The sequence below is a fragment of the Polyodon spathula genome, chromosome 43 (assembly GCF_017654505.1).
Source record: "Polyodon spathula isolate WHYD16114869_AA chromosome 43, ASM1765450v1, whole genome shotgun sequence".
In the NCBI taxonomy this organism is placed as follows: domain Eukaryota; kingdom Metazoa; phylum Chordata; class Actinopteri; order Acipenseriformes; family Polyodontidae; genus Polyodon; species Polyodon spathula.
Window position 1 is genome coordinate 2,933,111 of NC_054576.1, and position 15,597 is coordinate 2,948,707.

At 41.2% G+C, this 15,597-nt stretch overlaps 1 protein-coding gene across 2 annotated transcripts; it reads left to right on the top strand.

The window, feature by feature from the left end:
• Positions 1 to 6,455: 6,455 nt before the first annotated feature.
• On the top strand, positions 6,456 to 13,798 carry LOC121305521 (host cell factor 2-like). Of its 2 annotated transcripts, XM_041237168.1 has the most exons (3): positions 6,456 to 6,685; positions 8,235 to 8,429; positions 13,583 to 13,795. In XM_041237168.1, the coding sequence occupies exons 2-3, from the start codon at positions 8,237 to 8,239 to the stop codon at positions 13,768 to 13,770; spliced, it is 381 nt and encodes a 126-aa protein (XP_041093102.1). In that variant the 5' UTR covers positions 6,456 to 6,685; positions 8,235 to 8,236; the 3' UTR covers positions 13,771 to 13,795. The 2 variants fall into 2 exon arrangements, with proteins under 2 accessions (XP_041093102.1, XP_041093103.1); XM_041237169.1 differs by lacking the exon at positions 6,456 to 6,685 and having other exon boundaries at positions 8,040 to 8,429; positions 13,583 to 13,798.
• The last annotated feature ends 1,799 nt before the right edge of the window (positions 13,799 to 15,597 follow it).

Below are 15,597 nucleotides of genomic sequence, written 5' to 3' on the forward strand. Positions count from 1 at the left end.
TAAATGTGTTCAGCCAATGCCAGGAAGGTTTATTCTAATTTTCCTTCTGGGAGGAGGGTGGGGGTAGGTCTTATCAACCAAAACCACAACATTAAAACAACCAGCCCCTCACCCCCCCCCCAAAAAAAAAAATAATACTGACCGCTGGACCCAGACCACGCTTATTTCAGAAGCCCAGTTGGTGTGGAGAAGGAGAGAGATTGCTGTTGTTGGGATGGGGGGGGGGGATGATGAGGCATAAAAAAAACATGCCTGACTTGTGGATGGGAGGAAAAAACCCAAGTACACCTTCCCCTTGAGCGTTGAGATCGGGGACTCTGCGGAAACGAGCACCAGTACTCAAAAACAGCTGTGTCGCCTCTTCAAACCCAGAATGAATATTAAAAAAAAAAATAATAATAATAATCAAAAAGATGATGTCAAAGATAAAGAGCCTGCGAGGACAGGAAATGTCGTCACGCTAACCTCGCTGAAGCTGCCTGCCAGAGTTTAGTCAAAAGTTCGAAACGCAAACCGATTCTCTCCTGCATGCGGCCTGTGTTTTATCCCCCGGATTTTCTTGTCGGAAATCGTTTTTCCTGGGAACGAGTTTCATGTCGCATCTTGTTCGTTGCTCTCGCTGGATGTTTCTCCCAGCGCTATCACGGGCACGTTTTAATAAACCACAGAGCAGTGTTCCACGTTGCTTGCGTGCCTGGACTGCGAGAAGCTCTGAGCAGATTGTACGAAGAAATATAACACTAAGTGGGACATGAAACAGTATCTAGTTTTTAGGCCAACCATAAAAAAATAAAGTTTAATTGGAATGTTTTTTTTTAGCTCCTGGAGGAACAGCGGTCGATTCCAGTGGCACAGTGGTTGCAGGACTGGGCTGTGGAAGGATGCGAGTTCAAGTTCTCACACCAGATCACCACCACCACCATCACGCTCGCGCAGCCAGGTCTGTTGGGCTGGGTCAATGAAAGTGAAAGCTTTATCTTAAAGAACACAAAACCTTCCTGGCATTGTCGCTTAGGGACCACCACCCTGTACTGAGAGAGAGAAAAAAAACGCACTAAATCTACTTCTTTTTTTTTTTATCCAAACCAGAGCTTTGAGACACAGTCTGCATGTGCCAGAAGGACAGTGCCTTGAAGAAGGGGGGGGGGGGGGGATGCTTTTGCTGCTGGGAAAGAGAAGTGGCCTTTGATGGAAGTCTTAACCGAAGCACGCACTTGTGCGAACAACACAGCCCCTCCGTGTTTTGCCCTCAGATTTTTTTTTCATTATTTCAGCGCACCTCTTTCAGTAAAGCAAGTCCGATTCACAAGAGGTAAAGCCGAGGATAAAACGGAGCTGCTTTGTGTGGCTTGGAACTGCGTTTCAGGACGCTGCGCCTCACGCCAGCCAGGGAGACTTGGGAGGGTTTGATACAGCAAACCCCAAACTGGGACTCCTGCCAGGGGGGGTCTCTCGAGACCAGACTTCAGGGGGGCCCGGCTGAAGTGAAAGGCGGAATCTGTAACGCACTCAACGTTGTGAAATTGCTGAATGTTTCAACCATGGCCAGTTTTGATTGAAATAAATAATAAGCACTTTATAGCAGGTGTTGCCTGGGAGGGGGCAGGGGGGAGGGGCACCCTACTATCTTTTTATCCTATTTTTATAATTTTGATTTTTTTAGATTATTTTTTTTCTCTTCAAGCAGCGAGAAGGGTTGACTGCATCGACTGTTTTAAACAAAGGTCATTTCTTTTGAACCCGGATCCTAGCCTTCCTGATACTGGGAAAACGGCAGTTGACTCTCTGCTGTGTTTAAAGGTGCACAAGTGCCATTTCCTCGAAACTCTTCCCTTAAGACAACAGGCATTTAAAAAATAAATACAAGAATCCAAGAAACAAAACAAAACAAACAACCTGCTCTTTCTTCCACTGTTAAACTGAGGAAAACTAATCTTTTTACCCTGTGGACTACGAAAAAAACACAAACCGCTTCCCCACGTGGACGCATACCGTGGCTACGTTTTTTCACAATAAAATAAATAGTTTGAAACTCTTCTGGTCACGATGATTGTGTATGAGTGTGTGTGTCTGTATGTGTGTGTATATAGAGATACATGTATGAGTGTGTGTGTATGTGTATATGTATGTATATATATATATGTATGTGTGTATATATATATATATATATATATAATATATATATATATGTATGTATATATATATATTATAGTGACCTGTTTGTGATGTCATTGTGATGGCCATGGTCATTTACTAGTCTTGGCGAGAAACAGCAGTTCTCGAATAGTGTACTGAGGGGGGGTGGGGTACTGGAGTGTGTTTTGAACTGGTCTAATGGGTTTCCAGCAGATTGGTCTAAATACTGTTTTTTAGGCAGACGTCTCTCTTGTCAACTTCGCGGCGGGCGCCAAGCCTGCACTGGACTGTTTCTGCTGCTGCGCTTGCCCCCTGCGCTTCTCCTAAACGTCCCACGCTGATCCCTTCATCTTGCATGTCTGAGCGAGTCACTTCACCTCCTTGTGCTCCGTCCTGCGGATGAGACGTCAGACAAACGCGGTCCTACTGGAAGGGACTCGTGGAAGTGTTGATGATGCAGATGCATGGAAGGTCTCGTGTCAGTGTTAATCAGTAAACGAATCCGCAGTGTAATCTCCATGACCAGTGGGAGGCGGAAGAGCCTCTCGCAGAGCAAGTTTCCAGTTCAATGGTCATTTTTCATTCTGGTTCCTCACACACACAGACGAGTAGAAAGAAAGGGGTCTGGATACCAGGGGGTTCAAATCCCAGCTCAGCCGCTGACTCGCTGTGTGTGTGTGCGAGACCCTGAGCGAGTCACTTCACCTCCTTGTGCTCCGTCCTTAGGATGAGACGTCAAACACACGAGGTCCTATTGGAAGCGACTCTGCAGCAGCAGCTGTTGACGATGCAGAGTTCAGCCCCCTCGAGTCTCTGGGAGTCGCTTTGGATAAAAGCATCTGCTAAATAACTCTAATAATAATAATAATATGCGAAACAAGAATTTATGGAAACTATAGAAATAGGTTCAAGGCAAGGGTAAAACTTTGAGCCTTCCGAACTTCTCAAAATACCTCAAAAGAATTCTAAAAGGGAGGTTGAAGGGCTCGGAGACCCTGCCAAAATAAAAGTTCCTGCCCCGCGACGGGACCAGACTGCTCCGTCTTTCAGTGCTGAAACCTGCAGCTTACAAACCGTCCATCGAGGTTTCTGTTCAAGACCAGGACCACTGTTCCGAAGTGAAAGACGAGATCTTGCCTCCCTTCTTTCATGTCATGAATTGAAAGCCTCGGCTGTGTTTCTAATAGTGCTGCCTAGTGGAATAAAGGAAGACTTTATTTTCTCTGTTTTATTTATTTTTTTGTCCATCTCATTTGTTTATATACACTTTAAACAGACCTCTCTGTGCTTTACAATGCTTCCCTATGATTTACCAGACCTCTGTGTGCTTTACAGTGCTTCCCTATGCTTTACCAGCCCTCTCTGTGCTTTACAATGCTTCCCTATGCTTTACCAGCCCTCTCTGTGTTTACAATGCTTCCCTATGCTTTACCAGACCTCTCTGTGCTTTACAATGCTTCCCTATGCTTTACCAGACCTCTCTGTGCTTTACAATGCTTCCCTATGCTTTACCAGACCTCTCTGTGCTTTACAATGCTTCCCTGTGCTTTACCAGACCTCTCTGTGCTTTACAATGCTTCCCTGTGCTTTACCAGACCTCTCTGTGCTTTACAATGCTTCCCTATGCTTTACCAGACCTCTCTGTGCTTTACAATGCTTCCCTGTGCTTTACCAGACCTCTCTGTGCTTTACAATGCTTCCCTATGCGTTACCAGACCTCTCTGTGCTTTACAATGCTTCCCTATGCTTTACCAGACCTCTCTGTGCTTTACAATGCTTCCCTATGCTTTACCAGACCTCTCTGTGCTTTACAATGCTTCCCTATGCTGTCTCTGTGCTTTACAATGCTTCCCTATGCTTTACCAGACCTCTCTGTGCTTTACAATGCTTCCCTATGCTTTACCAGACCTCTCTGTGCTTTACAATGCTTCCCTGTGCTTTACCAGACCTCTCTGTGCTTTACAATGCTTCCCTATGCTTTACCAGACCTCTCTGTGCTTTGCAATGCTTCCCTATGCTTCACCAGACCTCTCTGTGCTTCACCGTGCTTGCCCATGCTTTAGAGAGTCGGGGGCGGGAGCGGTTCCGATTGGTCGGACGCGGGGCTCTAGCTGGACGGCGGTTGGTTCTTGCGGGCCCGGCTGGGCTGCCAGCTGACGAACGGCACGCACGTGGAGTGGCCCTGGGTTAGGGTTAGGGTTGTAAACAAAGCGCGGCACCATGGAAACAGATTATTACAGCGAAAGCGTCACCCCCCCACACACACCCCCACACACGCACACGCACCCACAGACACACATGCACACGCACACACACACGCACCCACAGACACATGCACACGCACGCACACGCACCACGCAGACACATGCACACGCATGCACACACACACACACAGACACATGCACACGCATGCACACGCACCCACAGACACATGCACACGCACACACACCCACACACAGACACATGCACACGCACACGCACGCACACGCACCCACAGACACATGCACACGCACCCACACACGCACACGCACCCACAGACACCCACACGCACGCACACGCACCCACAGACACATGCACACGCACCCACACCCCCACACACATGCACACGCACACGCACGCACACACACCCACACACACATGCACACGCACCCACACCCCCACACACACACACAACACGCACACGCACCCACAGACACATGCACACGCACGCACACGCACCCACAGACACATGCACACGCATGCACACGCACCCACAGACACATGCACACGCACCCACACCCCCACACACGCACCCCCCCCCCCCACACATGCACACACACATATATTTATATATACAGTAATGTGTTTGGATGGTGCAGCCCTATGTGTGTGTGTGTGTGTGTGTATATATATATATATAAACACTAAAATGCCGTTCCTCGTGTCTGTTTAATGCAGTCTGTTACGGGTAGGCACAAGTATTTTTTAAAGAAGAAAAAGACCCAGCAGACTTTATTGACAGTCCGGTTTGTGTAAGCGATGCATTCCCTTGTGACATTGCCAAAGACTGCAACTCAAACACAAAGCTTCCTGTCGTTGCATTTAAAAATGTGTTTTCGCTATTTCTATATATCCCTGTTCCGTACACGTCAGTAAAAAACTGCTCCCTGTCAATAATAATAATAATAATAATAATAATAATAATAATAATAAACTTAACAACACAACTGTGAAACCAGTGCAATGTTAGATTTTAAACACAAGGGGGCACTGCTGCAGCGCTGTTGCAATTAAACTAGCTCAGGTTTTAAAAGGATAATTTAGCAGAAGCGACTATAAATTTAAAATTAGTGATTTATTTATTTATCTATTTATTTCTTTAACGTTTTTTTTTTTTTTTTTTTTTGGTAATCAGATTAGGACTATACGTTGTTAGGGTTATCCAGGACTACTGACAGACCTGCAAGCCCTCAGTTAAAATAAAGGCGACGTGTACAATTAACACCAGGCTGGTTTCACGGGGCTCTCCCGCTACACAACAGTTGGCTTTCAAATCAACAAAAACGAAACTAAACAACGCCAGCATTGCCTTCTGATCCTATAGATTCATAAAAAAAGAGAGAGATCATCGGTCCGTAATATAAACTGTATACCAAATTGTCATATTAATAATAATAATAATAAATAATAATAATAATAAAAACAAATTAATAAGTCAAAACACATTGCCGAGCCGGTTTTGTGACACGACACTGTGTGCAAACGTTGCTGAAGATTTGTGTGTTTGTGTAGCAAACCGGTGGAGTTAATTATGAACACGTTTAATTGGACCTTGCGCTGCTTTTGAGAACAAATAATACCGTGTATACGTATTTAAAATAAGAAGAAAACTAAATAACAAACAAACAAAACTGAACGAAAACTCGTGAAATAACCCCCCCAAAAAAAACAAAAAAAAACAAAACACAAAACACACCCGCCCTCCTAAATTCGGGCAACTTTCCCCCTTTTTATATATATATTTTTTCTCAATTCTGCTTGTTTGTTTTATTTATTTGTCTCCAAACTCTTGTGTTTTGCTTTTAAAAATAATAATAAAAACAAAAAAATAATAATAAAACAAAACACGCCACCGCCATTTCGTGTGAGGGCAAGCGGCGCTATCCGGTAACAGTGAGGGCAATCCCTGCGATATTAAACTGACCGAACCAGCCGGTTATTACAAACTAAAAAAATAAAAAATAAACACACAAACAACTTGTAATAGTTCATCTACGTGTTTTGTTATTTATTTACGTTATTTTTTTTTTTAAAGTTTGCCCCCCCCGCCATTTCTGTTGAGCTGGGGGTTGTTGTTTTGCTTGTCGGGAAGATGGCGGCTCCCAGGGAGGCATGAATGAAAACCGCTTCTCTGCAAAACCAGAGCCCTCTCTCATTATTATTAATAATATTATTGTTATATATAGACATATACATATATATGCATTTAAATCTATATCAATCTCTCTCTACAAAAGCGTCATTCTTCATCTCTCCTGCAGAAACACGAGGCTTAAAAAATAAACCCAGAGTAAGTGACTCCCCTCCTTGGACCGCTTTATATAGATATATATGTGTGTGTGTGTTTATATTATTATTATTATTATTATTATTATTATTATTATTTCTGATCCGACACTTTTTTTTTGAGGTGATGAATTTGAGGCTCTTATTTCTTTATTTTTTTTGTCGAGATGGTGGCTGATCCCCAAACGGAGAGGCGCATGAAAAAAAAAACAACACAAAAACAACACACAACAACAATGAAGAAAGTAGTTTCCGTGCAGCTTGTAAACAACGTGTTTACTCGACAAAAACAACAAAACAAAAAACACCGCTTGCGCTTTAATGGGGTCTTCGTGTTTGTTTAACTGTACTTGGGGTCCGAGAACAGCAGCGCCTTTAAACTAGTCTGTAGAGTAACAATTATAAAGTGTGAGTATAAATGCATTCATTTATAATTCATTCAGTTAATAATATTATATATATATATATATATAATATATATATATCCTATATATATGGTACAAGTGTATGTGTGTGTGTGTGTGTGTGTTTTTATGGTGTTTAAATTTACATTAAGTTTTTTCACTGATAAAAGTGATAGTCATTATTCAACAAAATAATATAAGTTGTTTATATACCATGTTGTTTTTGTTTTATATCGTACCCAGAAAATAAAATACAAAGTCCTTGGTCTTTTATTGTGACTATATAGACAGTGAAAATAACTTAATATATATTATCTGTCATCTTTTCCCTTTATATTAGTAATATATATAGAGAGCCGAGTTTTTTTAAAAGGCCCCCACATCGGCATTGACAACTATCAGCGTCAAATCTACCGAATCAAATCTTCAACTGTAGGGAGTCTTGAAGAGATTCGTTTTTATATTAGAAGTTATGTGCTCTAAAAATAATAATAATTTACACGCGGGGGGGGAAATCAGTCAATCACGGATAAAGAAATCTTTCTTTCTTTCTTTCTTTCTTTCTTTCTATATCTATATGTATGTAATTTGTCCGCCATTTATTGGGAAGAGGATGGGGGTGTGTTTACACACACAAGATGTCTGCTCCCATGCTCAGCACGGTTTTGCAGCTGAGGGGATATTTTTAAACCGCTGTGTAAGAGGAGGAGAGGGAAGGGGGAACAAAAATAAAAACAAAAACAAGAAAAACAACAACGCGTCCCGTTGCAAGAACACGGGAAGGGGGCAGCGCGTCTGTAAACGGGACGCTTTTTTGTTTTTGGGCTGGATTTCCCCCTGTCTCTGACCAGCAGCCGGCTCGCCTCTCGTTTATTTTGGAGGGAGGGAGGGTGAAATGTTTGCTCCCATAGACTCTAGATCCCAGATATAATAATAGTAATAATAATAATAATAATAATAAAATAATAATATAATAATAATAATAATAATAATAATAATAATGATGATGATGATGAATAAACCACACGCTCGTTAAACGATACCGGGAGCTTGTTTTGAAGCGGAGGGTGCTCTCTCTCTTTGTAAAGGCTTGTTTGCTTGCTTGTTTGCTTGCTTGTTTGTTTGCTTGTTTGCTTGTTTGTTTTGAAGGCATGAGCTGCGCGGTTTCGCCGGGTGCCGGTAGCACCGCTCCTGTGCAGCCCCGGTGGAAGCGGGTCCTGGGCTGGTCCGGTCCGGTTCCGCGGCCCCGGCACGGTCACCGAGCCGTGGCCATCAAGGAGCTGATGGTGGTGTTTGGAGGTGGAAACGAGGGGATCGTGGACGAGCTGCACGTCTACAACACGGGTAAGACCGTGCATGTAAACAACAACAACAACAAACAACAAACAAACAATATATAATAATATAGTGACGTATATATGACAACAACAACACAATATATAATAAATATAGTGACACCCCCAAACAACAACAACAACAAACAATATATAATAATATAGTGACACCCCCAAACAACAACAACAACAAACAATATATAATAATATAGTGACACCCCCAAACAACAACAACAACAAACAATATATAATAATATAGTGACACCCCCAAACAACAACAACAACAAACAATATATAATAATATAGTGACACCCCCAAACAACAACAACAACAAACAATATATAATAATATAGTGACACCCCCAAACAACAACAACAACAAACAATATATAATAATATAGTGACACCCCCAAACAACAACAACAACAAACAATATATAATAATATAGTGACACCCCCAAACAACAACAACAACAAACAATATATAATAATATAGTGACACCCCCAAACAACAACAACAACAAACAATATATAATAATATAGTGACACCCCCAAACAACAACAACAACAAACAATATATAATAATATAGTGACACCCCCAAACAACAACAACAACAAACAATATATAATAATATAGTGACACCCCCAAACAACAACAACAACAAACAATATATAATAATATAGTGACACCCCCATGCGATGCACTCTTAATATTCAGAGAGGCATCCTAGCGTTATGTTTAGGTATTTCTTTTATTATAATTGTTTGTTTGTTTGTTTGTTTTGCAATACAGTATTCTATGAAGGCTAAATGCTTTTTACTGATTTCTTCGTTCTAAATGGATTTGAATTAAAAAAAAAAAAAAATAACTAAGCTTGTGAAGATACGAGGGGAACTACTCGACGAGACAGAATATAATATCATATATAGATATATATATTATATATTTAATATATATATATAATATAATATAAAATAATTCAAAAGGTCTCATGTCCGAGTCCTTGACAAGTTTGGAAAGACCATTTTATTGTTGTTGTTAGTTTTGTTGTTGCTGGTGTTATTTTACTTCGTTTGCTAGTTTGTTTTCTTGACTGTTGTTTTAAGTATATAGTTTATAAACTTTGATCTTATTTTATCTCTCTGTGATTCAGAGACGATTATAACCGAGTAGTTTAATCAAAATCAATTTAAAAAAAAAAAACAACAACCCAGTTTTACAAGATAATCAATTTATTTATTGTAATTTCTTTATCCTGGCTGCTTGATAGAGTCACGAATTAAATATCGTGTTAATTCTTAAAAGTTTTATTCCAATTGGGGGGGGGGGGGACCGGCGGGGATATATAGGCCCACAGCGCACTGATCAAAAAGCACATGGTTCTGGTAGACCTTTATTTTATTTGATACAATTTATGTATTTTGGAAGACCTGTAGAGAAAGGGCGGGTCAAGTTGAAACAGCTGTACGAAAATCCTTTAGGCAAATATCTATATATATATCTATATATATATATATATATAATATATATATATAATATATAATAGATATATTTAATATTTTTTTTTAGCGCACAACTCAATAAAATAATAAATACAAGTAATATTAAATATAAATACCCCCCCCCCCCCCCCCCCCCAACTTTTCGTGTATAGATGTTATGGTGGCGTGTTTTGTGGATTATCTAATATACGACCCCCCCGCCCCCCTTCTATTTGTGGGGTTTTAAACAGCCACCTTGAAGCTAAAACATCCCTGAAGCGGGGACGAATTAAATAATTATTTTGTTTGTGTTTGTTTTGTTTTATATGTTGATGTCTGTTACCAGAACAGCATTGTTCATAGTTGCATTGAATCTTCCCAGATGTAATTTTATACCTTCTAGGAGACTGTCCCCTTTGTGTTTTTTGTTAGGTAAATTTTGAAGTCTCCTAGTAGGAACATATAATCTCGCACTAATATTTTGTTTCAATGTACATGTGTCGTAATCTAATTTAATATAGCAGGGCGCCAGTGTTGTGAAATTAAAATATTCTCATATAACACGGATCACGTGTTTGCAAACAGGCATAACCGTTTATTAATATTCATAAATCGATATTCAATAGAAAGCGGCGCGATGGTTGCACGCAACAAACACCTAATACGATTACGACTGGGGCTGTGTTTTCCCCAAATATAGTCGACGGCGCATATCTGCTGGTGGGACTGCGCTTTTACTCAGCGAATTTCAAAACGCTACAACACCTTTTTTTTTTTTAATCGGTTTTATGCAAAGAACTTTTAATCGTTTTTAGAAAACAATGGAGTTTTTTGTTTTTTTTCTTTGCATTGCAAAGTGTGAATTTGTAGTGCTGTGTACTGCCGCTTTTACAGCGAATTAAAACAACACTTTTTTTTTTTTTTAATCCGGTTTTATGCAAGAATTTTTAATCGTTTTTAGAAACACGTGTTTTTTTTTTTTTCCCAAGAAACGCAGTTTCACAAGTACACATAATGCCCTATTCGTAACAATCCAAGTAACTACTGAGATTAATCGTTTTGCGTGTCCGTACACTAGGTATGGTCAAAAGCTGATCGAGAACTCGCGTGGGGGTACCCACGTGAATTAACAAAATCGGTTTGTCTTATTATTAAAGCTGCGCCAGGTTTCACTAGCAGCTTGATTAGCCCCCAGCTGTGTCTAGCTAACAAGGCTCAGGTGTGTCTGATTATTAAACTCCTAGTGAAACCAGGACTGGATCACACTGCTGTGCAGCGGGAGTCTGATTATTAAACTCCTAGTGAAAGCAGGACCGGATCACACCGCTGTGCAGCGGGAGTCTGATTATTAAACACCTAGTGAAACCAGGACTGGATCACACCGCTGTGCAGCGGGAGTCTGATTTTTAAACTCCTAGTGAAAAGCAGGGCTGGTTCACACTGCTGTACAGCGGGAGTCTCATTATTAAACTCCTAGTGAAAGCAGGACTGGATCACACCGCTGTGCAGCGGGAGTCTGATTATTAAACTCCTAGTGAAAGCAGGACTGGATCACACTGCTGTGCGGCGGGAGTCTGATTATTAAGCTCCTAGTGATAGCAGGACTGGATCACACTGCTGTGCTGCGGGAGTCTGATTATTAAACTCCTAATGAAAGCAGGACTGGATCACACTGCTGTGCAGCGGGAGTCCGATTATTAAACTCCCAGTGAAGCCAGGACTGGATCACACTGCTGTGCAGTGGGAGTCTGATATTATTAACCTCCTAGTGAAAGCAGGACTGGATCACACTGCTGTGCAGCGGGAGTCTGATTATTAAACTCCTAGTGAAAGCAGGACTGGATCACACCGCTGTGCAGCGGGAGTCTGATTATTAAACTCCTAGTGAAAGCAGGACTGGATCACACCGCCGCTGTGCAGCGGGAGTCTGATTATTAAACTCCTAGTGAAAGCATGACTGGATCACACTGCTGTGCAGCGGGAGTCTGATTATTAAACTCCTAGTGAAAGCAGGACTGGATCACACCGCTGCGCAGCAGGAGTCTGACTCCCAAACTCCCAGTGAAACCAGGAATGGATCAAACCACGCGACATGGTCACACCGTGAGACAATAATTTGAATATAATTATGAAACTCCTAGTGACCTAGTGTCTGGATCATCACGAGCCGCTCAGACTCTAATTTCTAGATACGCCTGCAATATGTCCTAAATAGACTGGCGACGTATTCATACGCACCACTTAATTTAGATAAGTAATATATATTTATGTACCAGGGCTAAAGTAGAATCGTTCCTTATATTTATATATATATATAATATATATATATATATATATATATATTATATTATATATAAATACGCAACATGTGTCAGGATTAAATGAAGAACAACTAAATTAACATTAGTGGGAAGACAAGCTCCAGAGAAGACAGGACTTCCATGGAAACACTTGTTTGTTGAATTTATTCCGTTTTGACAATTTTCTGCATCCCTGCAGATGTCCCACAAACGTCGATAGGGGGTCGTACGAGTTGTGTGTTTCGATTTTTTTTTTTTTTTTTTTTTTTGTGTGTTTCGCTGTCTGTTTGACACAGCTGGCGATCCTCGCCGTGTACCGTAAACTGTCTCCACAGCCGCGTCTGTTTTTAAAAATAGATTATTTTTTTTGGTTAGTTTGCAAGAGAGGCGCACAAGCCCTGTGTTTAACAAGGATGTAGGCACTGCCTACTATAACATCAGTTCTTATATATGTTATTAATGTATTGATTGCTTTATATTTGCTTATTTCTTTTTGGGTGGGGGGGCAGCAGAAGAGAGTCAATTTCTTTGCTCCAGTTTGGCAGTACATTTATTGTTGTTGTCATTATTATCATTTGTTTATTTGGCAGTCCCTCTATCCAGAGTCTCCACTTCTAAGAGTCCTGTATATACAGCTCTGTCCATTAGTTTTGCACCCACCTCTGTATAGAATGAGCTAAAAAAAGGAGAATAGACTACGGAGGGGGGGGGGAGGGTGGGGCCTGCACTAGAGAGGTAACACCGACAAAAACAAAGGCGATAGCTGCTTCTGCATCCTGGTGGCTAAACAAAGGAGAGACGTGCGGTCTGCATCAAGACACTGGCAAAGATTAATAGTCACAGACATGTACATAAGGAGAGAGCTGCTTCTGCATCCAGCGCTCAAATGAATATCACAGACATCTGCAGAGCTTTTTGGAGATGTTACAGTAATAAAATAACGACTCGGATCGCATTATTGAGGAGTCTGGTGATAAAACGCGTGATCAGTATGATGTAACTAGTCGACCGCTGTGCAGATATTTCTACACACACTTGTAGCTTGTTCCCACCCGAACCGACGCGGCAGCACTGAGTGTCCTTTTGCGATTCAGTGCTTTTTAAACCTGTTTTACTCTGAAAAAGTATATATTTTAAACGGCGCATGTGAAAATAAATTGGACCCAACGCGCCCGACAGGCGCTGAATAAATGGACCGCTAAGGGTTAATAGATTTCAGTAGAAATAAGCGAGTTTGGTTACCATAGCATCAAAACCCTACATGCACGTCCGCCGTTTGTTTTCAAGCACGCTTTCTCTTGACAAAGTTAAACGGACCGAAGCGCTGGGAAGAAGTTGTCTCTTTTTGAGATGTGTGTGAAAATATATATATTTTTATTCCAGCCACAAACCAGTGGTTTGTGCCAGCAGTGCGAGGAGATATCCCTCCGGGGTGCGCTGCGTACGGATTCGTGTGTGACGGGACGAGGCTGCTGGTGTTCGGAGGCATGGTGGAGTACGGGAAATACAGCAATGACCTTTACGAGCTGCAGGTAGGGGCTCCGGCCTTGACTACCTCCTCAATCTCTTAACCTCTTACTGAGAGGTCAGCAGAGGCTTTAATCCAGAGCGATTTGCAGAGACTAAATGACACCCAGAACAAGAGCACATTGTTAAAGGGATGGCAGTCAGACTCCTGTTGCACAGCAGTGTCGAGTGGTATGCCCAGCTCCAGGTTTACTAGTCAATTTACAGAATCTGATATTAAACTCCTAGTGAAAGCAGGACTGGATCACACTGCTGTGCAGCGGGAGTCTGATTATTAAACTCTAGTGAAAGCAGGACTGGATCACACACTGCTGTGCAACAGGAGTCTTATTAAACTCCTAGTGAAAGCAGGACTGGATCACACTGCTGTGCAGCGGGAGTCTCATTATTAAACTCCTAGTGAAAGCAGGACTGGATCACACTGCTGTGCAGCGGGAGTCTGATTATTAAACTCCTAGTGAAAGCAGGACTGGATCGCACTGCTGTGCAGCGGGAATCTGATTATTAAACTCCTAGTGAAACCAGGACTGGAAAGTGTGGGCGACACGTCGCCCTCAGCTAATAATTGAGGATCTCTTTCGTCGAGGTGCTAGTATATGGTTTACATTAAAATAAGTGATTTACAGTATGTGGATTGCTTGTGTTCTCAAGATAAGTGTAAAAATGTGTGACATGCAGACAGACTGATGTACAGACAGAGAGATATTTCATATATCCCCACAATCTGACACTCCCGATTGCCTATGCTAAATAATGTTAAGATCAAGTTTCATCACAATTTGATAAGTAGTTTTCCAGATATATGCAAACATGTAAGTAAGTGTGGCCTTACTGTACAGATGGACAAATGATTGAATCCATTGTGGGTGTGTGGCAGGTTAACCCCTGCCCCTGGGTGTATTTTGGGTTATTTTGTATAGCGTGGGTTATGTAGCACAGGTAATTGTTTAATAAACTCGTGGACCGGCATATTCAACCATAGTTTTGTGTATCTGTATTCTCCGCTCTGACATCACCATCAGTTGTACTGTGTAATAATCAAGTTTCATTTTAAAGAATACTTCTGCTGTTTTGGGTGACTGAAGTTGAACGTGTCGTGTATTTTTAATGGGCTGCCACAGTTACTGTAGACTATCTATCTAACCTCAGACTACCACTGGAAGTTAGCTGTTAGATAACTTTGCCTTAAAAGTGTCCTCATCTCATTTTGCAGTACAAAGATTATAAAATAACGAAATGAAGGGAGTGAAAGAGAGATTGTGAAGCAGTCAACAGCAGTCGTGTGAGCATGAAATTTGTGTGATGAAGTGCAGTATGCGATTTTGCATTGTCAAGGGCAACAGTACCAGAACACCATCCTTTGTTCTTCTCCACTATATTCTAGAAAGTAATGAGCAAAACCTCACAGCACAGCACTGCACACAACACTAAAGAACAAAAAAAAAATAGGATATGAAAATACAATGCAAGCTTTGTTATGGTGATCAACTCTAAAAGCCACAGCTGCTGGACAGAATATGTCCCAAAAGAAGCATAAATAAACTCTTAGTGGCAGGTTTAGTTCGTTATGTTTTTATATTGTTCTCAGAAATGTTTCACTTTTCATGAATACATCCTAGAAATGTCTGTCAACATTTCAGATATGATTGGAATATCTGGGTCAATTTAAAAAATCTAAACATCTGTGGATCTTAATACAACAGCTGTATTAACCCTGCTGCTGTTTCCCCCTATGTGCTGCTATGTATAAATGTGTTATACATTTATATTAGATGTGTAATGACTATGTTATAGTGTGTTAATACAGCATTATAAATGGATTATAACCATGCAATAGCCATAAACAGAATGATGTTTAAACATCCCAAAGT

Excerpts from the sequence above, each read along its gene's own strand:
- LOC121305521 (XM_041237168.1), top strand. The coding sequence starts at position 8,237 with ATGAGCTGCGCGGTTTCGCCGGGTGCCGGTAGCACCGCTCCTGTGCAG. Across the intron at positions 8,430-13,582 it reads GCTGCACGTCTACAACACGG|CCACAAACCAGTGGTTTGTG; the intron begins GTAAGACCGTGC and ends TTTTTATTCCAG.